The 24,574-nt window shown below is 45.4% G+C and overlaps 1 protein-coding gene across 9 annotated transcripts in view; it reads left to right on the top strand.

The window, feature by feature from the left end:
• Positions 1-24,481, top strand: part of IL1RAP (interleukin 1 receptor accessory protein) — a 39,772-nt gene extending 15,291 nt beyond the window's left edge. For 5 of the 9 annotated variants that reach the window (XM_085513604.1, XM_085513607.1, XM_085513608.1 and 2 more), the window contains 9 exons: positions 6,469-6,754; positions 7,493-7,685; positions 9,164-9,329; positions 10,260-10,331; positions 11,441-11,564; positions 12,627-12,775; positions 14,958-15,107; positions 15,727-15,870; positions 17,224-20,989. In XM_085513604.1, coding sequence (XP_085369730.1) covers positions 6,469-6,754; positions 7,493-7,685; positions 9,164-9,329; positions 10,260-10,331; positions 11,441-11,564; positions 12,627-12,775; positions 14,958-15,107; positions 15,727-15,870; positions 17,224-17,591 — 1,652 coding nt within the window. In that variant the 3' untranslated portion in view covers positions 17,592-20,989. Of the gene's footprint in view, positions 1-6,468; positions 6,755-7,492; positions 7,686-9,163; positions 9,330-10,259; positions 10,332-11,440; positions 11,565-12,626; positions 12,776-13,966; positions 14,290-14,957; positions 15,108-15,646; positions 15,871-17,223; positions 20,990-23,232 lie in introns of those variants that run through there. The other 4 variants (XM_085513609.1, XM_085513610.1, XR_014933571.1 and 1 more) reach the window with 3 other exon arrangements.
• Positions 24,482-24,574: the final 93 nt, after the last annotated feature.

The raw sequence follows: 24,574 nt of genomic DNA, 5'->3' as shown, positions 1-24,574 counted from the left end.
GCAGGCTCAATTAGTGTGGAGTTGAGCCCCAGCTAATGATGTGGATTGGGTCTGTGCCAAGGCATGATCTGCTTGAGAAGAATGAAAGGGAAGGTGGTGAAGGAAGTGGGAGGTTAGAAACATCCTGAGAAGCTTTATTGCTTCAGCTGGATGCCTAAGCCTGCTGCTTGCTCATACTGTATGGGTGCATCTCTTGTGGTCTTGAAAGTAATGTGTGATCTGCAGTGCCTGGGTTTGAGTTCCTTAAGTGTGATCCTTGGGATACTTTGCAATGGTATTTAGGGTCTTCTGCTTTTCTTGTCTTAGGTCTTTGTGTCTGTGTTGCAGGATGCTTAATGACCCTGCTGTCTTGATAGCCAAAGAAAGGATGGCAAAACTCAGGAAACCAAATTTTTATTTTGTAATGAATTCTTTGGCACCATTGTTGTGATGCAGATACACATTGGTTTTTACATCTCTTTCAAGCCAGTCAAAAAGCATAACAGCCAGCATGAATACAAAATAATGTTACCCCTTTGTTCTCATACATGGCTGGCCCGTGTTAGATACTGACTTAACAGATAACTGGAGTGCATCTATAATCCTTCAGTGCCAGGAAGCACCCTCTTGCATAGGAAATTCCTCTGAAAGCTGCTCTAGGGTTGTCAGGCAGGCTGCAAGGCAGGGTGAGCCCAGCATGGGGTCAAATCCTGCATAGGCTGACATCTGCAGCCATGACTTTGAGCAGCCAGCAGCCCTGCTCTGGCTCAGGAGGTCGGTGCTGCTTCCTGCTCCCCTCCTGCACCAGCTCTTGAGCTCCCATCTGTGCACTGAGCAGAGGCAGAGCAGTTATTAGTGGCCAGGGGAAATTTGCAGATTAATAAATTACTGTCTGTAAAACACTTTGAAGATGGAAAGCGCTGTGCAGCTCCTCAGGATTATTACTATATCGCTCTTATTCTACTGATGGGGTTCCAGTGGCCTTATTTTCCTGATGATTTGTGACAGCCCCAGAAGCTGAGGAGCTTATTTTAGTGTGTAGAGTCAAAAGAAAAATAGATTAAACTGCATTATTGTCTTCTAAAGAGACTAAATCCCTCTCCCACCATCTTCTCCTGGGATTTCCTGGCTTCCTCCTACTCTTCCATCTCAGCTTCTAGCTGTCCTAATTCAGGATGTGATTTTATAACCATGCATACCAGTCTGAGTTACTGCAGTTATGGATTTTTATGGTACCTGTGTGCATGAAGAGATGTGATGCTGAGGTTGCATGGCCCTGAATTGGAGACAAACCCTGTGAAACAGGGGTGTGCAGAGAAGAGCTTGTTTCTGCTGCTTGGCTGCAGGAGGTTGTGAGGGGCAAATCTTATATAGATGGTTCACCTTACATTCTGCATAGAAGTGCAGAAATTCCTGGAAGAAAGCTCACTTGGGGATTGTCACTGGGATGGTGTTGGATGGTCACTTTTGCGGTCACAGTGTAGTGTCTTTTACTGTAATATAAACAGGATGGGAAGCACCCGAGACCCTGGCTTGATGCTATAGTGAGGCTGCACAGCTTTAATTCCATAAGTCCATGGCAGAGCCAGGAGCTGGGCCTGGACCCGAAGTCCCAGGCTTGTGGAAAAGCTTGGATGAGGCTTTGTCATGGCACTAAACAGGCAGACACCTCTTTGTGCTGCTTTTCCTAAGGATACCTTTGCAACAGGCTGTCCTGTTTCCTCTCTCTTCTTCCTGTGCTGCTCTACTTTGCTTTACACCAAACAGCAGTTTCCTGAATGAAGTGAGATGGAAAGTAGCTATTTGTTCCTCTTTTTCTTCAGGCTTTGAAGCAGTTCATACCCCTACCTTTATTGTTTTGATCTTGTGGATTTCCTCCAGAAAAACATGTCAAGCTTGCTAGAGAGAGCTGAACGCTTTGTTTTTTTGTGCTCAGTTACTGGAGGTAACCAAAATACTCTGCCAAGTTCTGTAAGCACAGCTTTAATCACAGGTAGAGCAGGTACAGAACTGCTGTGCAGGAGCTTTAAGACAAACAACATCCATTCCTTTGTGTTACAGACTGTGCATGTCTGGGTCAGGATGCTCTGAATCAGGAGCAGTGGACTCTGTTACAGGTTGATCACTTCTCTTTGAGCTCAGCTTTCAGAATCTAAAGTGAAACATGCTGTATAAGTGCTTTTGAGTTGAATCTTATATTCCAGGGAATCTCTCTCTTTTTTTTTTTTTTTCCTTCCTCATTTCTTGTCTGTTCTGCTTATTGAAATGATAACTATTTGGAGAGAGATGCTACTCCATCTGCAGCACCCTCTGGAGAGGCTTCCATGAGGGCACCACAGCAGTGCCGGATGAGCACTGGGAGATGTGGTTAATGTGAGCCATTCTAATTCCCACTGATTTCAGTGTGTTTGTATCTACTCAGAGAGATGCTCTCGTTTGTTCTGCTTTGTGCCACCCTCCCTCTGCTGTGTTGCTCCATCAGATGGAGTATCAGCCAAGTGGGAATCACTTTCCTTCTATGCCGCTGGGTTTCTTAGCTGTGGAACCCACCTCTATAGCAGAGCTTGCTGCTGTGCGGTGTTCTTGCAGAGGATATGTGTGTGAAAGCAGAACAGCAGACCCAGTGGAAGTGTGGGTGCTCCTGGCACGTGAGTACATACAAAGAGCTCCCACGCGTGGCAGCTGGCCACAGCTGGCACCTCCAGTGCTCTGAGTGCAGCTCCTCCATTCAGCCTGACTTCCTCTGCTTCCCACTCACTGCAAACTGCTGTGTGCCTGAAAGAGGGTGGGAGAGGCTTTTTTTTTTTTTAAGGTGGTAATGATTAATTCTCACTTAAGTGCTTTCCTGGACCAGCTTTCTGCCTCATTGATGCTGATGCTTGTGTCAAGCTAACCTCTGGTTTGGCTGCCCTCCATGCACAGAGGTGAGCTTGGATCAGCTTTGCCTAAAGATAGTACTGCAGAAGAAGGAAGAAAGCTGTGGGGTGCTGCAGCCCCATCCTTTACTCCTGTGAGGGGAAGAGCATCTCCCAAGCTGCAGCCCTGCTCTGCACATGGGGCTGGCCCCCTCCCACAGATTAGAGACTGATTTGGCAAGTGGCAGGGTAATTAGTGCGGGTATGATGGATGCTCTGTCATCAGAGAGGCTCTTTACAACTTCTATGAAGAAATAACTAGTGGAAGCCTTTTGTTCATAGCCCCAGGGATGGGGAAGGGAGAGATGAAGTGGAGGTGGTGTGGAGCTGGAGAATTTTCTTTTAAATGGAGGGTTTCTCTAACAGGAGAAGCTGCTATAGAGCAGTAGATATATCCCCATGAGCATGAGCTGAAACATACAGACCAAGCGAGGAAGACATTTGGAGGTAGCTTTTAATTCACCTCCAGGTGCACCCATCACTTTGCTGGGTTTTCATTTGTCAAGTGAAGCCCCAAAGTCAGCATGAATGCTGTACCCACTTGATTTAACTGGGAGCTACTCTTAACCTGAGTTAAGTATATAGGTATAAGTATATATAGCGTAGGGAACGCCTCAAGGGAGAAGAAACTCTCTTCCTAGGCCTAGCTAGAAAGGATAAATGTGAATGGGTGCAAACTGGCACAGCAGTGTTCAAGCTTAGGCTGCTTCCAGTAACTAGAGCTGAGTTCTTGTGTGTTTCTTGCATGTTCTTTCTTTGGTGCCCTCTTGAATACCATTACTGGAGTCAGGATCTATCAGTGTGTGTATGTATGTATGTTTATCAATGAGAGCTGATGTTCAGTGTGACATCCTGACCCTTTGAACTGCCTCCGGTGTAGACTGACCTCCAAGCATGAGCGTACTGTGTAAGCAGCAAGCAGTTTCTGAATCTCCATTGTGGGTTAAACAGTGGAGAGGGTGCTAAACGTTACGGTGCCCCAAAATGGAAATTCCAGTACTACTGATATCATGGAGCTGGGAGGAGGGAAGTTGTGTGGAGCACTGCAGCTTGTAGCCTTGGTCTGCATGTAAAGGAGGTCTTGCTCAGCCTGTGTTGTTTGGCATCTCTGTGGCAAGCAATGGGTGATGGCGCTACTCTTTGAGGGCAGTGCTGCAGGTTACACCTAAATGTGACCTGTATGGTGTGATGGCATCCCTGAGGTCACTTGAACTGGCCCAAAATCCCTTCGTACCACTCTTACAGTAAATGACAAGAGCTTTTTTTCCCTCCTTCTACTGAAAAAACAAGGCCCATACGATGATGTATTTTTTTCTTCCCCTGCACATTACTCAAAAGCAATGTATTTTATTTTCATTTACTCATTCAGTTAGAATGGGTAAGTAGCTTTACAATACTGATTTATGAACTCTTGCAAAACATAAGAGCTGGTCACGATTGCAAAATTCATTGATCTTTACTCCAGGAGTTTCAGTACTGTAATTTTTTACATAGTTTTCTTTCTCTCCAGCTTTGCCATTTGAAGTAATAAGGACAATTTTCCATTTTGCAGCCCATGAGGCCACTGCGAAATCAGGTGCAGGAAAGAGAACCTGTGTGTCATGATGTACAGCCCCAGGTCTGCAGGAAGACCTCACTCCCTTTGAAGGGAGAGGTTTTCTGTATGAAAACAAATGTGAATAGCAATGAGAGCTTTGTCATGCAATTAGTAGACAGTCAGTGGCAGGCTCATTTGTCTTATTTACTGCTCCATGGAAACTTGACCTAATCCAGCAGCTTGACCAGCAAGAACCAGCATACTGGTTCCAGTTGGTTTCTAGGTTTTCTACTGTGGTGGAGATGGGTGACCATGCATGGTGTAAGGCTTCCAGTGCTCATTTTGGTCTCTTAAAATGAGCCTTGCTTCTGGCTGCAGTAGCTGCGATCCTGCCTGATGTTTAGTTTTGAAAGTACCCATGTGTTTGAGGTGATGGGTTGTGCCACTCCTCAGTGCTTTGGGTTTTGGTTTCCCAGTACCTGGGCACTTGATAGTTTCAGCGCCTCCTCCCAGCCCGTTTTGCTCGTTGTCCAGATACCACAGGAGGAGCTGCACAGTTTGCATTTACATGATGTATGAAACAGCCAGAAAACATTTCTATTCTTATTGGCCCAGTTTTTGCCTCCCCATGACTAACCATCACTGAGCCACAGGAGTTAGTGGAGCTGCCTTAAAGCGCTGTGGGGCTGTCTTCCCAAAGGTTCCTCTCTTTGCTTTTTTTTAATTAAGTATGAATTTGGGGCCAAGCTACATCCCACTGTCTATTTAAGGAAGATAAAATGCCAGAAATCCTGCTTTGGGCCTGTGAAGTCAGTTCAGAAGAATTGGGCTCAAAGAGCATATTGTATTCTGTTTTTTCCTCTCTGTCCAAGTTCCTCTAATATCTGTGAACTAGAGAAGCTTTGCAGTGCTGACTCTGAGGTGGCTGCTGTGTGCTGTAATGCCTCTGCTGGGGGCAGCTGCAGGCAGCACCCCTTTTTTGTTGGACTCATTTAGGATTCTAAGATGTCAGGCTGTCCTCACTAATGCTTCCTGGCTGCCGCAGGGGGTGCAAGGACAGCATGCTGTGCCTCCTCTGCCCTGGCAGCATGGGCAGTGCAGGCTGCTCTCAGGTTAGCTGGTACCTTGTTTTGCTTGCACTGTGTCTCTTTGTGACAGGGCATCCTTCCGGGTGGAAGGAATAGGGTGAAAAGGAGCCTGTGGAGGATAAATGGGTGGTGAGTGTGCTGTGTGTTCTGATCCCTTTCACTGGAAGCTATTTAAAAATAATAATAATAAAAAATCACTGAAGAGCTGTTTTTCATTGCTGCTTCATTTCTGTCAGTCTGAGTCTGCCCGGAGCTTTGCAGATCCTGTTGGATGACACTTGGGAAACGCACTGGAGGCTGCTTGCTGATCCCCAAGTGAACCTCCTGCTGGCTCCTCCATTCTGGGTCTCCTGCCCTCCCAGCCTCCCTTCCCAGGCATTGCAATAAAGAGTCACTACATGTCACTTGGTAGTGTTTGTACTCCAGTAGTATAAAATGCACAGGGGTCTTACATATCTACAAAAGAAAAGACAGTGCTCATTCCTAGCTGGCCCAGTCTGACTTTCTCTAGCAGGTCAATGTGCCTTACCTCTATGGAGGGAACTAATGTCTGCGGTGTCCCATCTAGTTCAGGCACCTCTGTCCAAACAGACACCTCTGTGATTGTTTTCACTCAAAGCTTATCTTCCCACTGCAGTAATGTATAAGGCTGAGCTCTCCTGGAGCTCTTAGGGAAGCCTGGTAACAACAGTAACCTGCCATATCTATCCCCCAGCAGGACAATACCTTGGAAAAGTATAGGAAATGTATAAAGGAAGGTAAATGTTTACAGCTTCTCAAGAGCTGAACACAATGTTCTTGTTGTGCTTTGTGAAAGCCAAGTTTGCTTTCACTTAAAACACTGCCTCTCACTTTGGTGAAGGCATGACCAAGGATGTAGGGAATGGTGCAGAACTGTGTTTGTCTTGCAGCTTTGCAAGCTAAGGCACTTTGTTCTTTGTGGTTGTAGAACGTTGCGATGACTGGGGTGTGGACACCATGAAACAGATCCAGATTTACGATGGGGAACCTGCCAAGATCAAATGCCCACTTTTCGAGACCTTCTTGAAGTACAACTACAGCACAGCCCATTCTGCTGGCTTAACCCTGATCTGGTACAGGATTGGGCAGGACCGAGATCTGGAGGAGCCTATTAACTTTCGTCTCCCGGATAACCGCATCAGTAAGGAGAAAGACACCCTTTGGTTCTGGCCTGCTCTCCTCAATGACACGGGGAATTACACGTGCATGCTGAGGTAGGTTGTGTGGCACAACTTCTTTAACAGCAGAACTTTTGTGAAAGCAGGAGGACCATGCTGTTAGTGGTGGATCCTTCTGTAGAGAGGGAATAGCATCTACATAAGCATTAATGGGGAAAGAATGTTCAGATTATAAGGCCACTCAGCACTGAGCCAATTTACATTGTAGTAATGCTTGGAGCCTTGCAAGCATTAATGAATGCGCCTCTTCTCACTAACTACAAGTGTCCATGAAAGTGTTATTGCTGAGCCCATGGCAAAATCCATAGGCTCTCACCATTAAGAAGTGATCTGTATGTCTAGAGTAAAAATAACTTCAGATACAAGGGTGATGTTTTGACTGCATGATAATTTGGCAAAGATTCATGAGATTCAGACTTCTAGGAAATTAGAAGTGTCTCTAAGTGTGGTACAAAATGAACGTAGCAGCTGCTTTGCACTGAGCACAGGAGCTCCTTCTGATCTTTCTTCTATCATTGTATCTTTGGCATCATTTTCTGCTTTACCAGCAGGAGAGCGTATGTTGCTTATTAGTCATGTTTATAGGCTTTTCTGAGGTGGTATGGCCATCTCTGGTGCTTCCTTTCACATACGTACGTGAGTCAACTAAGGTTGTATATGCTTCATCAAAATGATGATGCTCATTATTGCAGATGTGGTCTTTATTCATTTCATTACCCTGCTGTAGGAGGAAGCTAGTCTTGTCTAATCAGCCCTATCCTCCTCTGTCCTTAGAAATACAACTTACTGCAGCAAAGTTGCCTTTCCCTTGGAGGTTGTTCCAAAAGACCAAGGCTCTTGTGTGAGCCATTCAATAAAACCTGTTGAGCAGATGTTCTACCTCGAGTACGCTAATGAAAAGATCACATGTCCAGACATTGATGGGTTTTACCCTGCTAGTGTAACACCGTCTGTCAAGTGGTACCAGGTGAGATGCACTTTTGTCATTATTTGGGCAGTGGGAGGATTTGGTGTTGTATCTGAAAAAACAGTGTGTGAGGTGAGAGCCATGGGGGTATATTTTAGAGTCTGTCCAGTGATTAAACTGTTCAGCTAAGGAGAAAAACTTCCCCTTCCAAAATCTCATGAGGTCAGGGAATGAAGTTGTAGAGTGAGGCTCTTCAAGGACCACAGATGCTGTTTGACACAAATGGTCAAACCTCTTTTCTGAAGATGGAGACATCCCTATTCCATTCTGCTCTGATAATCAGGATGTTTCCAGCCATCCTCAGGCTCGTGCCTACACAACTACTGCTGAACTGTATTACATTTTACTTCAGTATTTTTCTTTAGATAGATGCCTTTAGTCAAGAGAGAATAAGGAATTCTCGGGGGATGCACAGCCAGAGGGCTGTGGGACTGAATTCTCTAACAGCTTGTAAAGCACTTCAAAATTTCAAGATAGAAGGTGCTATGTGAGTGAATTTAATAGTAAAGAAAGTTGGCAATGAATATCTGTTGTTTAAAGGAAAAAATTAAAAATTTAAAGAATATCCAACTCTGAAATCCTTCAGGAAAAGCTTGCTTCTGTAGCCAAGAGGAACAGTTTCATTCTGATAGTAGAAATGTCTTACTTGTACTTCTCATTGAAATTCACATTTCAACAATCAATTAGGAGGATGAAACACAAAGCCCCATGGAAATCATTTTTCAGGCAGCAAGTCATCCCATGCCTAATAAAAAACATTAAAAATGGTATATGACCCCTGTCTTAAATTGCTCCGTTAGGATCTATCTCATTGGGAAATGCACCATTCAGAAATAATCTCTTAAAAATGTGCATGTCTTTGAGTTTTATGATAATGAAGATATCTTCTGCTTAACTGCTTCCTGAAAGGGGATCTCTAGGTTGTTACTTTACTGAGGTTTCTTTCCTCACCTGGCAGAGAGAGAAGAGTTACTAAGGTTTTTGTATTATAGATTCTCATTTGCCATTTGCCAATTCTGGGGCCTCATTGACAGTTGATGTCAGTCAGGGTAGCATGATTAGTCCTGAAAGAGTTAGAGATGCTGACACCAACTGGGGGACATGTCCTTTAGTCTTGGTATTCGTTTGTGAATACATCATCATTTTTTCTCCTTGTCTGTTTTTACTTCAGTTTGCAGAGATGTTCACCTTGATTGCAAATGCACTTCAGGATTGGAGCTATATATGTTTTTGAAACTGTCTATATTTGAGGTGGGATAAAGCTATTAAGATCATCTGCTTCATCACCTCTTTTTTGAGGTGAATGAACCAGTTTGTATTCCAGTGTTCTCAGGGTTCATGGCATTTAGGCCTGAGCTGCATCAGACATTCAAGTATCTCTTCATATTTATAATTTCAAAACAGATATTTGCAGTGTGATTTAAACCAAGAACTTTTCGAGTACCAAAACACAAGTGATTTTTTTTTCCTGACTCTAGTCCTGCAGGTTAGTGGATGGCTTCAATGAACGACACCCTCAAGGGACCAAGCTTGTCATTGGTGTTGTCCGCAGTGCATATGAAGGGAATTACACCTGCATTGTGACATTCAAGGACCATGGAAGAACATATAATCTCACCAGAACCGTAAAGATGAAGGTGGTAGGTAAGAATGACTTCAAAAAGTACAAGTTGCAGGTTGATAAGAGCAGAACTGGTGAAAACTGCTCTTGTCTGTCACAGGATTTCTGGTTCTGTTCAGCCTGTGTTACCCAGCTGACCTGTCACTGCTGTATTTTGGCTGCTGGGGTCAGCCTTCTATGAGTGCCCAGGGCATGTTGTACTGGAAGCTCCACTCACAACTATGTCAAATGACCCCAAAGGAATACCAAGGGTAACCAGGTTTTGGCTGATGAGATACAGCCCATGAGATGGTCAGGGGTACCCTCTGCTGGCACATGAGTGCATAACCCTGACACTCATTTTTGTCTCCAGTGCCCTTTGCTCATCATTATTCATGGGATTGTGCAGTCATAGCCTGCTTGTCCCAGTCCTCTTGCAATCTCAAAGCCTTTGTGCTGAGCTAAAATGATTTTTCATGGATGGGATTTCAGCTATCCAGTGCGTGGAAAGGTCTGCCCTATGGACAAGGGCTTGACCTACCTGCGAGTGAGTGAGTTGTAGATGGAGCTTAAAAACCAAGTGAATGGTAGAGCATGTGCTGAGTGCAATGACTACAACAGCATGAAGTGCAGAATTAAGTGCCTTTGATGAGAATTGATGTTGGCATCTTATTTTTTTAGGAGCAGAAATAAAAAGAATTTCTGGTATAGGTTCTACTTCATGGAAGATGCTGAGTCCTGGGGGATATGGAGCTCTTCAGATGTGGGAGGCCCCAAACCTTGAATCTGGACTTACCTAAACTTTGAAGGAGCCTCAAAATCTGCATCTGGCACTGCTTGGGGTTTAGGACTAGATTTCCCTTTGCTTAAAACTCTGCATTAGGATTGCCTCACAAATTAGATAGCAGCATATGTATGGGGGCAGGTGGGCATCATGAGTAAAGCTGCAGGGGTTTCTCTGTTCTCTCCCACAGGATCTCCAAACAACGCCTTGCCACCACAGTTCACCTCCCCAAATGAAAAAGTTGTCTACGAACTGGAAGCAGGTAAATGGCAATGCCTGCCATCCCTATGGGGACAGGGATGCGTGGCCATCCAGGCAGACACTCTCCTCTCCCTCTGCTTTCCCAGTGCTTCCCCTCACCAAGCACAGCAGCTGCCACAAGCCGTCTGGCAGATGGTTTGGGGTGCTATTTCTCCGTGGCGGAATAGGAGGGCATAGCTTTAAAGTTAATTTGTGCACACAGATTTATTTATTTATTTTTTTAAATATTCAGGCATGGAGATAGAGGACACTGTCGAACTGGAGCAGCTGTAGAAACAGATGAAATGAGAGCTCTTAGTTACTTAAAGCAATTCCTGTAGGACTTTGTATCAGTCCTGACCCTGGCTGTGGTTTGTTCCAACCCTCCCTCATTCAGCACCTTTGTGGCTTCTGCCTTCTGGCCACTTCTTTGCTCATCTCCTCTCCCTCTGGTTACTTCCTAATTAATGACAGCTCTCCATTTGCTGGCCTTACAGTATTGTGTAGTGGGATATTACACCACTTCCTCTACCCCATCTGTTCAGACTGATAGCTCTTTGGAGCAGTTCCCTACACTGAATGGATTGTGTCCCATTACACTGCTGTAATAAATGTCATGCCAATGATGATGATTACCAGCAGTCTTCACTTTAAAGCACTACTTCTGAGCTCAGAAGATCAGGCTTCTGCCACACTCTGTGACACTTGTGGGCTGATCATAACAACATTCAGGCTTCCAAGCCTGATCTCGAGGGGAAGTGGAGTGCTTGAAGCACTGTTTCCACACCAAAATTTTTCTCTTTAAGGTCACTGTCCCCTGTGCAGTAGGAATGCTTAAACACTGCTAAGGTTTCCAAGGAGTGGTTGGTGTGGAGAAGCTCTATTTGAGTGTGTCACTTGCTGCAGTCAGGGATTTTCTGGAGTATTTAGGAATCAGGATATTTTTTCCTGTTTATTTATGTCACAAGTCAACATGTCCAGGATATTAAACAGACATCAAAAGTCTGAAAGTGTGTGTTGACCTTGTTGTTTCCTAAAGGGAGGCAGAGCTCAGCCTGGTAGGACCACTGGAAAGCTCAGTGTGGTGCTGTTTGTGCTTTGTAGTACTTCACTGTGGCCATTTCTTCCTAGGAGATGATCTTGTTTTGCCCTGTGAGGTCTTTTTCACCTTTCTGAAGGACTCTCGGACTGAGGTGTGGTGGACCATAGATGGAAAAAACACAGATGACATCATGGAAGCCAAAGTCACACAAAGGTAACACTTGGTTTATCTAACTCTGACCTGGGTCCTGTGGGAGGGGTATGGATGCAGGTGGCAGTACTATAGCCCTGCTAGAGTTGCCTGCAGCATGTCTGTGGCTTTTCCAATTACAAGGGAAGTCTTTAGGCAAATGGTTCAAGGCAAGAGGGTGTCAGATCTTCTGAGGTCTCCTAAAATCCTATTGCTCTTACATTTACTCTGCAGGTACTGGGGCCAAATACTTCTCTAATTTTTCTCTTGCAAGGAAGGGAGTGTGGATCTCCACCTTCCCCCTTTGTCAGGAAGCCATGTGTCTGCACTGTGCTGCAGTGAGCTCCAGGGAGAAGGCATTTAAACCTGAACCTTGCCTTGCTTAAGAGGAAGGACTGTGGGAGCTTTGTCTCCTGTTTCTCATCATCACCCATTCTGATCCTGGTACCAGTACAAATAGCTGACGGTACTGTGAGATTTCAGAAACAGGCAGACACAGGTTTGTTTAGAGGAATGCTGTGAAATAGCTTAAATGACAAAATGTTTCAAGAGACAGAGGCTGAAAACAAATGATAGTGCTATGCATAGTATTGATTAGGAGGAATGCAGAGAGATTCAATTATGTGAAGAATCCAAATGAGTTTCAGAAACTTGTTTACTGGGTGCTGAATTAGATAGAAGGCAATTGCTACCTGATTGGTTTGCAAACCATTGTAGAGATAGAAGGGCAAAAGGAAATACCTGCAAAATGAGATTAACAGTAAGTTCAGGCAGAGAGAGACAAAGTGACATATTCGGGGTTGTGCAGGGAAAGTGGAGTGGAGTTGGAATCCTGAGTTCATGGGATCTATTTCTTTGTAGGCAAGAGCCTTCTTTTCCTCTAAAATACAAAGATACACCTGCAATTGGGAAAAATGAGTGGAGCTCAGAGGGCTGTGATCAGCTGCGGGTCTAGTTGGAGGCCTGCAGATAGCAATGTCCCCCCAGTGGTCAGTACTGGGTCTGGTCATCTGCAACTTACTCATCAATGACCTGGATGAAGGTCTAAGTGTTCAAGTATGTAATGCTCTAGTTTTCCTCTTGCAGTGAAATTCCTAGACGTTTTGAAGACAAAACTATCATAAGGACTTTAACAATTGCAAAAGCCACACCAGAGGACTTGAAACGTAATTACACTTGCTATGCCAGAAATGCCAGAGGGGAAAGCCACAGCCAGGCCATAGTGCACATGAAAGGTAAAGTAATTGCAGAGCATGTTTGTGAACTGAGGTATGCTCACATTGGGCTGTCCATCCTGCCTTGAGCCTTGCCCTGCAAAACAGTAGGGGAACAATTATTTTGTTCAGGCTTTTTTTCCCCCAACACACACTATTCTTTGCTCATAGATGTATTATAGCTGCTTATATTGCATTTGGTGGTGTGGAGCAAAGTATACATGTCTCATGTGCTCATGCCATTGTCTGGTGAGTTGTCTGGTCAATTGTCTGGTGAGAAAGAGAGGGGCAGAGCCTTTCTTACACCATCCGTGTACTACAGCTGATGCATATTCAAGCAGCTGGGTGGTTTGAAATGATTTCAGATTAGCTGTGTGTGTGAGAGTTGCTACCTGCTGGCATCCCATGGAAGGGACACTGCACTCTAACATCACGTGAGAAGTGATCTGACCATGATGTTCTGTGGTTTTACTCTTTGCTGTGATAATACTCCAATCTAGATACAGCCACCTCAGTGTGGTATGTATGGACTGTTCAAGCTTTATTCAGAGTGAAATTTTTTCCTACATCTTTTTCTTCAAACATATTTCTTCCTGTTTCACAGTCCCACCTCTCAGTAATAAGAACTGAGCCTTCAGTATAGGTATATAAGGTTTAATGAGTAAGGATATCCTTCTGCTTTATCAACTTCATCTAGAGCTTCAGTAAGGTGTATATTCTGCTGCTTTATCAGCCTCTTCTAGAGCTTCAGCTTCTAGACCCTCTCCTCCCTTCTCCCATATGAAAGATCGTGCTAGACACATTCTTCCTCCCACTTTTCCCTGTTAGGATGAGAAGGCTCACAGAGACCAATTCTAGAAGAGTTGTTTTTCTTCTTTCTTAGTCATCGTCCTCTTTCATTTTTAGTCCCATTCATTTGAAATGAACCTTTTCTGGATCACTAGGAAGGAACAATAGACCAAACAGAACTGAAAGACTGAGGTCATCTGCTAGTGCGTTCACCCTACCTAATTCTTCTGAGATGATAATGGTTGTATATGTAGCAGCCTTCAAGTTATTTCCCCAAACAGCAGTGCCTTGATTCTGTATCTCGTGGATTGGTCTGCACTATCCTCTTCTCTTCCTCCCACGTTTGCTCCTGCAGCAGTTGGGTGGGTTTGCTCTGAGCAGATCTGGTTACTCACAACCCCTCCTTTCTGCTCTGTTCCACAGAAACTTGCAAGATTCGGCCTCAAGCACTGCTGGCAGAACAACCTTGAACTAAGCTCACTGCAGACCATTCCACTGGGCATAGGAACACCAGGCATCCTAGAACCTAACCCCTTGCCACTTACCTTCCAGTTTTTAACAAGTAGCTGTATATGTTGGCTGCAGCTATTTCATTACATTAGGTTATATAAGCTTCCTGATTTTTCTGGATGCTTTCCCTTCTTTCCCTTGTACTTCTGCTTCTCATCACCTAATGAAACTTGTTAAATTCCTTGCATTTTCTCTTCGGTAATTAAGTTTCTAATAAAATTTAATAGATCTTGAAATTTGGTGGCTTCCATTCACTGCTCATATCATGCAGTTTGCCAGCATGAATGTGAGCTGCCACATGAGTCACTATTAAAAGAAAAAAAAGAGTTGTCCAGGACTACAGCTTTTTCTGCCCATAACCCAAAGAAGCAGCAGCATCATGACAGATACAATATGAATCGGAAGGGAGGCTGTGATCTTGTTTTGTTGCCTTTGTTTGAAAATGCTTCAGCTTTTCTGATATGATCTGATTCTTCCTCTGTGATAGGAAACAGTCAGGTCAAGACTAGTTATATCCTTGTCACATCCCAGAATGATAACACAAGAACTGTAGGTGTGTGATGAGGAGGGAAAGCAGTGGCCATTGCCTTTATGTTGTCACAGGTGAGCTTTGGCTGACTTTTCTTCAAGTATGTGGTGTTGTGTTGCCCAAAGAGGTTGTGTATCCTCATGAGAGGATCATGTTCATATACTGGCTTTGGGCTGTGCAAGTGATTTCCATCTACAGGTCTGCTGTCACATGTCCTGCCAGACAAGTTAGCTTTGGTTTGACCACCTCTGTCTGAAGGGCCAGCTTGGCTGTTGGCTTTTATTTCCTGGCATACATGTAGCACATGCTTGATCCTCCTTAGCTGAAGGTGCAGTCTGTTGGTGAACCTCGTCCCTTGTTCTTTTTTGCATCCAGTTGCAGCACCAAAGTACACTGTGGAGCTGGTCTGTGGACTTGGAGCAACCATCCTGCTCGTTGTGGTGCTGATTGTCATCTATCATGTTTATTGGCTTGAAATGGTCCTCTTCTATCGAGCTCATTTTGGAACAGATGAAACCATTCTAGGTAAGGAGATAAAGGTCTTATTTTATAAGTAATTGCCTGGCATTTCTGATTCTATGCGGAGATTCTCAAATCAGGAGCGATTTGCTTTAGAATGTGGGAAGGCATCCAAAAGGATGAGATCATTAAGTACCCTTCTTCCTCAGTATGTCCACATCTTCCCTGTGTTACTGGGAATTTCATGAGAGTCTAAGCTAAGAAATTGTTCTCTTTAGAATACGAGGGTGTTGGAATGCTCATTGCTCACTGGGTGAAGGGGATGTTATGGCTTTCAGGGAGTGTAGGCAGAGTGCAAATGTCTGGTGGGATTGCTCACACGGGTAGACAACAATAGGAGGATGCAAGAAGTGTAAGAAAAGGACATGGGGCAGAACAAGTTGGTTATGTTGCTGCAGCCTTTTGTCTTCAGCAGCCTAATAGTGTCTGGTTACCTTCATGTTCAGCCTGGTTAATCAGAGGCAGCACTGCTGCTTTAGAGCTATGGAAATTGATGTCTTGACCTGGGCTCAAATTGATTCTTTGTATTTACTTTTCCCCTGAAGAAAATCAAAGACTCAGCATGCGCAGTATCACAAGTGTCTCTTCTGCTGTTTGTATTTCTCCGCTCTCTCTCAATGCTCAGATGGGAAGGAGTATGATGTGTATGTGTCCTACGCACGCAACGCGGAGGAGGAAGAGTTTGTGCTGCTGACGCTACGGGGAGTCCTGGAGAATGAGTTTGGGTACAAGCTGTGTATCTTCGACAGAGACAGCCTCCCTGGGGGAAGTGAGTACTTCACAGGGGGCTGTGTTCCATCTTTATCCTCTCTTTATTGGTCTTTGAGGTACTGATCATAATGAATGAGTGTCTTGGGTTGGAAGGGACCCTAAAGATCAAGTTTCAGTCCCATGCTGGAGGCAGGGATAACGGACTGGGCTGCTAGCTCACATAGGGCATTAGTGAACACTTGGAAAAACCAGAACCAGAATAGAAAATCTATGTGTAACATAGCATAAAATTAGTTGTAATGGTTAAGAATATTTTGTTTCATGTAGGATGCAGAAAATCACTCAGAATGGAAGTTTGTGAAACTGGCACTGACAGAGCATCTTCCTCCTCTCAGCTGCTTCAGATTGCTGTAGGCCAGAAGTGTACTCACAAACTTCATGTCACTCTTCCTTTGAAGAGTTTCAGTTTCTTTCCAGCACAGCAATCCTGAGCTCCCTTGCCCTTCACCATCTCCTAAAACATGCTCCTGTCCAGGATCACTGCTGCTACCAGATTCAGTCCAGTGAGCTATGAGGACCAGCCCAGCTGAGCTTTACCTTGTTGACTCATGGCTGCAGTTAGCAACGCTGCTGGGTCCTCCCCATTGCTTCTTAGCTAGGGTTTGAATAATCTTCTTGGGGAAGCACAGCAGACCAGGAAATAGCTTTTGGCAGCTGGTGCCATGCCTCTGGAGTGTACATCTGTGTTGCTGGGAGAGTTATGTTGTCCTTGGTGAAGGAACAGTAGGAGATTGATTATCCCATGACTTTGCTGACAGGAACTAATCAAATGTGCTTGACAGCTAAATGAAGTTGCCTGTCAGTGTTATTTTATTCTCCATTGTGTTTTCTGACCACTCAGGAGCATTCCATTGTCAATGCAGTGTGGGAGACCCTGCAGCAGAGAGAGCAAGCACTGGGATTTGTGCTTACAGGGGATTTTCACATTAATTACAGAAAGGTGGCTAAGGACAATCTACATACAGGTTTTAGAAAATCAAAGATGATCCCCAGTTGCCATTATATTTGTCATTTTTTGGACACATCATTAAAAGTTCTCTGAATAGTTTACATGTCACTCTTAGCAACACTCAGATCTGCTTTCATCAATGACAGCAACAGGAAAAACTAGTGTAAATTGGTTGATATAACAGTATTTCCAAAGTAAATGAACCCACAAGAAACATAGAGGTTCCCTTATGGGACCATGGGCTAGTAGGTCTTGCAGAGCTTGGGAAGCACCAGCATAGTCTTTGGAAGGAGCATCTGAGGTATTTCATTGTCCCCTTCTAAAAGCTATGTGGAATCACATGAGCTGCTCAGCAGCCTGTTCTCAGACATCACTAACCATCCTGATGTTTCTTTCTCCCAGTTGTCACAGATGAAACCCTGAGCTTCATCCAGAAAAGCCAGCGTCTTCTTGTTGTCTTGAGCCCCAACTACGTCATGCAGGGGACACAAGCCCTGCTGGAGCTCAAGGCTGGTCTAGAGAATATGGCCTCCAAGGGTAACATCAAAGTCATTCTAGTGCAATACAAAGTCATCAAGAAAAGCAAAGTGAAGGAGCTGAAGCAGGCCAAGGCAGCCTTGACTATCATTAAGTGGAAAGGAGAGAAATCAAAGTTCCCAAAGGGCAGGTTCTGGAAAGAGCTACAGCTGGAATTGCCAGTAAAAAAAATTATCAGGAGTTCGAGCCTTGATGGGCAGGAGCCCTCATACGTCTCCCTAAGAAATGTTTGATGCCATCAGCAAAAAAAAAAAAAAAACCAACAAAAAACAACCCAAAACAAAAAAATCACAATCCAGAGCCCACCCACAAAACAGAAAAACTCACCAAAAATATGGAATTTAGAGCAGGGTCTGGGAAGGAGCTCGGGCTTGGTCTGTGTCCCAAGTATTTCAGAGGACAGTTGTGCCTCCCTACACCTTTTCTACTGTCCTGGCATTAGAAAGCTAAAGATACGTACACTTCTCTCTGTGATTGCACACCCTTGTAATGAACCACAGAAGCCCTGGTCTCAGGGTCTATATCTGGGGTCTTCAGATGGGGTGCAGCCAGCACCTTATCATAACATGGCCTGTGTACATGCCAGTGCTCCTTGATCCACTTCCTATGGCACATTCCTTAGCTTCCAAGACAGGGCTTCTTTCCTTTCCTCTTCAGTCCTGATTGTTGGACCCTATAGCATAGGCAGGGGTTCAGTTTGAATGGTGGCTCCAGTGTGGAGCCTTTCATTTTGACTTGGGCAGCCTGGAGAGCTGGGCAGCAGTAAACCAGATGAGGTTTAACAAAAGCAAGTGTAGAGTCTTGCACCTGGGAAGGAATGACTGCAAGTATCAGTACAGACTGGAGGATGACCTGCTGGAGAAGAGCTTTGGGGAGAAGGACCTGGGAGTCCTGGTGGATGACAGGTTGGTGATGTGCCAGCAGTGTGCCCTGGGATCCTGGGGTGCATTAAAAGGAGTATGGCCAGCAGGTCAAGGGAGGTGATCCTCCCCCTCTACTCTGCCCTGGTCAGGCCTCACTCAGAATACTGTATCCAGGTACAAAAAAGACAGGGATCTCCTGGAGAGGGGCCAATGGAGGGCCATAAAGAAGATAAAGGGCCTGGAGCATCTCTCCTGTGAGGAAAGGCTGAGCAATGTGGGTCTGTTCAGCCTTGAGAAAAGAAGACTCAGAAGTGATCTTATTAATGTTTATAAATATATTAAGTGTGGGAGTCAAAAAGATATGGCCAATCTCTTTTCAGTGGTCTTTGGGATAGGACAAAGGGAAACGGCCATAAACTTGAGCATAGGAAGTTTTGCACTAATATGCAAGGGAACTTCTTCACAGTGAAGGTGATGGAGCACTGTAGCAGGCTGTCTACCCCTGTAGCCTGCTGTAGGAGGCCTGCTTTGCGGGGGGTTGGACTTGATCTCTGGAGGTCCCTTCCTAGCCCTACAATGCTGAGATCAGTGTCCCAGCCCTGTAATCCTGATTGCTGTGGGACCACACATTTCTGCGTTGATGAGGGAAGCATAAACTCTTGAAGATCCTAATTTCTCCACAATTTTCTATGGGACCAGATGCATTCAGATAGTTCAGCAATGTGGGATTGCTGTTACAGAAGCAATGTATGTATACATATTTTTTAAATGTGCTCTTTTAGATGCTATTTCTATTGTAGTATTTCTACTAATAGGTGGTCAGTCTCTAGGACTCTCCAATCTTCTGAGCATCCTAAGTCCTTCAGGGCTGTAATGTTTGTAATCTAGGGGATACCTCTCATTAGCACAGGTCGTTGAGCATCTCTGAGAGATGCCTCTTTGAAGAGTAAGCTCAGGGATTTCACAAGCACTACAAGGAACCCCAGTATACTACTGAACCCACTTGCTGTTTCTCTGCTGCTGCCTGGGGAAAGCATTGTGCATGGTGCTGCAAGGCTTTGAGAGAACAGTGGTTATATGCCCAGCTCTCCAGAGAATCCAGCAAAAGTACTTTAGCTTATTGAAAGCTCCATCCAGCTGGGTAAGACTTGGTGTGCTCTGCCTGGATCTGAATAACATAGCTGTGTGTCATTTGGGGATGAGGTTTAAACTGGACTTGGTTTTACAGAGTAAACTTCTACCCCTCTTGTTTCCAGTTGCTGAACAGGGGTTGTATTTCAGTTTCTGCAATTTTTGCACAAAATGGAAGTATGAAACCCATTTAGTACAAACCCTTGCTTCAATAGAAGGCAACAAGCATAGGAAAATACCTTGTGGATTAACCCCCAGCATATGAGCCTTTCAGCAAAGGAATGCGGGTGTCCCCTCCCTTGTAGGACAGACCAAAGCTCAGCGGGACCCTGGCATTGATTGGTGCTGTTATTCACAACCTTTTCACATAATACTACAAGCTCCAGGGGTGTCTGTTCTCCTGCAGCTTCCCTACAAGGGCCTTCCCACTTAATTGTGGAATTTAGTACTACGCACACTAAGCACAAGCTTATTTTTTGTAGATAATGGGTGCTCCTGAGTCACTTCTGACTCATGGCTTCTATCCATTGGTGTTCAATGGGTGAAGCATAGCTGTTGATAATGGCATAAAAAAGCACTATGAGGTGGTTTCTATGCACTATTCACTCAGCTGCAAGGTTTGAGGGCCTCCTGGGGATCAGCCCAGCCTTGAAGGTGTGGGTCTGAATCCCAGCATTAGCAAACCCACTGCCTGTAGCCTCTTGTGCTTAATGGTGTTGTGGCAGGGCAGTAGGCAGCCCCAGCCACCCTCATCATTGGGGCAGGTACTGTACTAATGTGGAACATGTAGCAATTCCTTCTTTCCCACCTCCTTTTCCATCCCTTACCTGTTCTCTCCCTCACCCCCAAATAAGTTTTGCTTTAAGCACATGAAAACTTTCAGTCAGCTTTGCTGAAGGTCATGGAGCTCCTCATCTGCTCAGGACACGTAAAAGCTTTGCCATTGCTGAAACCTTCTTCCTGTGGTGGAAGATTGGAAGAGGCAGAGCTTCTTCCTGCACTCCAGAAAGCTTCATTGTCAGGAGGTAGCACCCAAGGCCATGCTAAGCTTTGTGAACCCATTGTAACTGCGTCATTTTGCCCAGCTTCCCATTTTTGTTAGAGATTTTGGCATCTCTGTGATCAGCTGCAAGAGATTCAAGCAGAGGGAAGGCGATGAGGCCAAACAGAACTGTGTTAGAGTCTAATCTGATTGTTTAAAATTTGAGTTAAAAGTATACATTGCCATGCGCCTCATGGAGATCTTCCAGGCCAGGGATGGCCCCCAGTCCCTGCTGCCATGTCGATCTGAGAGCTGCTCTGGTACACCTACCATTTCATTCAGTGCCCCATCTGGTTTCCATGGTGGCTTCTGTCACAGCGTCTGTCCAGTTCACTTGATTCTTTTGTGTCTTCATGCTGTAACCTAACATTTATCAACATGCAGCTCATACAGAGTTCCTCATTGTTATTTCCTAGAGAAACAGCCTTGCACGAATTGGAAGTATTTCTTTCCCTATACTGTTTGATGTCATGTAGCCGTTACAGAGTTTTCCCTTCTCTTTCTGTATATTTTTGCCTTTGTGTTATTTGGTCTGTGAAGCGTCAGTATTATTTTATTTTGCTTTTCAATAAAACATTTTCACTTTTGCATTTCAGTCCTTGTGCATTTGTCATGAGTATCATTTTCCTCCCCATTACATCTTCAAAAGGGTGTTAAAGAAAGATGTATGTAGTCTAAGTATCAGGATTGTTTGGGGATGCTGCTTTATAGGGGGGGATCGGCTGTTTCATGATGTGCCTGTGCAGATCGCATAACCCAGAAGTGAATATACATACACAGAAAGCCTTTAAACCAAACAAATGGAACCATAGAATCTTTTGAGCTGGAAGGAACCCTTAAAGATCATCTAGTCCAACTCCCCTGCAGTGAACAATGAAACACTTGTGATGGTCTCATGTGTCTTGGTCAGTCTAAAGGTGTTCCGTTCTCAGGAATAAAAGACATCTTCAGGAATTTGAACATGTTGCCTGTGAAAAAAGTGAGTTTCAAAATGTTGGAAATTTAAAATGGATAAAAGAAAACCATCACTGTCAGCACAATGAAAACACCTTATTTCAGCAGTTTTGGAATCACTCACATTAGTTGAACATGTTCTTTGTGTGCAGACGGGTGGAACAGGTGACCTCCCAGGGACTGCTCCTGCCTTCGTTTCTCCATGATTCTGTGATTCCACTTTTTAAAAGAAAGACCTTTCAAGCTAGCAAAGGAGCTTCTTCTTTCAGATGTTGAAGCTTGGCTGATTTCAAAATAGATCTCAGTTAGTTATAGAGAGGTTTGAATGAGGCCTAGACTCAGTCAATTAGGAGATTGGTGCGGATTCTTTATGCCTTTGAAACAGAGTGGTTAGAGCATTCTGCAGCTTTAAGTGACAATTCTGACAGAGCTGACTTCATCATCTACTTCTGGTTTCAATGAATCAGTGTTTTTCTGTATGTGTGTGGGTGGGGGGGAATCCCCATAAAACTTTTGTATAAGGAAATAATACTCCAAATAGTTCAATTCAAATTCCATTGTTAAAGAACAAAACAAAGTGCCCTACTTCCTCCATTAGGATATTAATTGTTCAGTCATTTTTCCTGTCCTAAGTCCTCAGTCACCAAATAATCTGGGGACAATGTGTTTTACATCTAGTCATGTCTTTGAAGAAGCATTTATTTTTATGGTCTTAAAATAAGACACAGTGCACCTACCACTGTGAGATAAGGAAACAGAGAGAGCCAAGGGTTGCAAGAATAGCAGCATGGCCGTCATGTGGAAGCAGTGGGATTGTTATTTATATGAACCTCAGCTGACAGAGGGGTGTTGGACACTGCTGCGATTCCTCTGTGGGGCAAAACCCTGGCCCCTGTGCAGGCATGAAGCTGAGCTCTCCTTACTGCCACAACCCTTCACATACCAGGAGGCTTTTCTTGCTGCTTACCCGATGCTCCTGTCCTGCTCAAACACTGTATGCCCTCAGGTACCGCACATCACCAGCACCAGCATGCAGGAAGTGGGTGGCCTTATATGTGTTATTTATTTATTTAAGTTTCATGGTTCTGTTAATCAGCCAGAGTTAATTTGCTAAGTGCCACAGCACTATTAATTACCATCCTTTCCGCTGCTCACCCATTAGCCATGACACCTTCAATATGCTTACCGCATCCCAAACCGTAGATAGAACTACAAGGACATCCTTCAGGTTTGCTGCTTTTCAGTGCTCATAATGAAAGAGATGCTGCCATTGTCTGGAACTGTTCCAACCGAGCATCTTGCTGAGCTGTACAAGCTGCAATCAACCCCAAGAAAAGCTTTGAAGGACAGTATTTTCATCCCCCCACATTGCAGAGAGGGGATTTGATGGAGATGTTTAAGGCTGACATTTTCCACTTTCCAAGTTTGGAGACTTTCATTTTAGGATGAGCAGAATGAGAGGGAGGGATGAGGGCCTTAGACTTGATGGCATGGTGGGGGCAATTGGTTCCCATTGGTGCAAGTGGCTGCCCGAGCTGCAGGCAGGTGACTTCAACCAAGACCTTTGTTTTTCAAAGCTCCCTTGGGCAGCAACAATGCCATGCAGTGCTGAGTATGGTCCCAGCTTGTCCTGTTGATCTGTCCTCTCATTTGCCACTTCAGCCTTCTCAAAAGCCAAATGCAAACCAAAAATGCTGATGTTGCTCCTGCAGGCCCAGCTGGCAATAGTGTAGGTCACCAAGTGAAAATTCACTGGGCTTGTGCCAGGCCTTTGGTGGGGAGGGGGGAATCTGTGCAGGTTTGCCATCCAACAGCTTCCTCTGGCTTTTCTCTCCCTGCACCCTGACCCTTGTGCACCCCAACTCCTCTCCCTTACGCTCTTAGATACCACTGAAGCGGTGTTCGACTTCATCCAGAGGAGCCGCAGGATGATCGTGGTGCTGAGCCCTGATTACCTGACAGAGAAGAGCATCAGCCTGCTGGAATTCAAGCTGGGCATCATGTGCCAGAACACCATTGCCACCAAACTCATCGTGGTGGAGTACAGGCCGCTGCAGTGCACCCACCCCAGCATCCTCCAGCTGAAGGAGTCCGTCTCCTTCGTCACCTGGAAGGGGGAGAAGTCCAAGCGCTCAGGCTCACACTTCTGGAAGGCCCTGCGGCTCGCGCTGCCACTGCGCAGCCTGAGTGCTGGCTCTGGCTGGAATGAGAGCTGCTCCTCCCAGTCAGACATCAGCCCTGATCCCGTCCAGAGGAGAAAGAGCCGGTTGAAAGGTCGGCCTGATCCGCAGGGAGTCCTCACACCCCCGGCTTCCACACCAAAGGCCAAGCACCGGGCCTCACGCTTCTTGGCCTGCCGGTGCTGCGGGACCTACTGCCATGGTGGCAGCAGACTGAAGCGCAAGCGGCGGGCAGTGGCTGAGCCCAGGTGGGAAACCCACCTCTGTAAGGCTGAGGGGCAGGGGGGGCCAGGTAGGAGCCGCCCTGAGCCCCTGCCTGCACAGGGCCCAGCTCTTGCCCTCTGCCATTACAGCGATCTATCAAACAACAATGACTTCTACGTCCTCTAGCTGAGAGACGGAGCTTGGTGGCACTACAGGTGATGGGCCAACAGAAGACATTCACTGGAGCCTCTGATGTGACATTTCTGCAGTATCAGAGGCAGACTTGGTGTCTTTCTACATTGCCTTGCTCGCTGTCAAGCACAAAGGACGGCAGCAACATCCCAGCTGTCTTGCTGCTGCTGATCTGAGCCAGGGACCTGCAAAGGCACACAGAGCAGCAGTCAGGGCTGCCTATGGTGGCGAGCCATTCTCCTTAAGTACATTGCAAAGTGGAGCTGAGCATGCCTGAGCATCTCCTCAGCATTTCTTGCGGGGGGACAGGTCCTGCTGGCAGGGTGGGACGGATGCAGGGATGCAGGAAGGGAGGTAGAAATGGTGCTTTAGGGGACAATACCCTGGGAAGGAGGAGGCTGCAGGGTTTTACAAACAACACTTTGCTAATGAGCTCAATGGGAGCCCAGTCGTACAGGAGTGCACCGTGCAGTGCGGTGCTTTATCCACTGTGGTTTAAAAGAACTTGGTCAAACCTTTTAAATCCTTTCTCTCTGAAATAAAAGTGAGTTCTTTAACCTGCTGTTGTTACCTGTGGTCTCAGGAAATGGTAAGTGCTGGAGCCTTGCTCACCAGGCAGCACCTGGGAGGTGATTTGCCCACTCTGCTGG

This window comes from Coturnix japonica, chromosome 12, assembly GCF_054131305.1.
Source record: "Coturnix japonica strain WE chromosome 12, WE-NBRP24, whole genome shotgun sequence".
Classification (NCBI taxonomy): Eukaryota; Metazoa; Chordata; class Aves; order Galliformes; family Phasianidae; genus Coturnix; species Coturnix japonica.
This window is presented reverse-complemented; position numbering and strand designations above follow the sequence as displayed.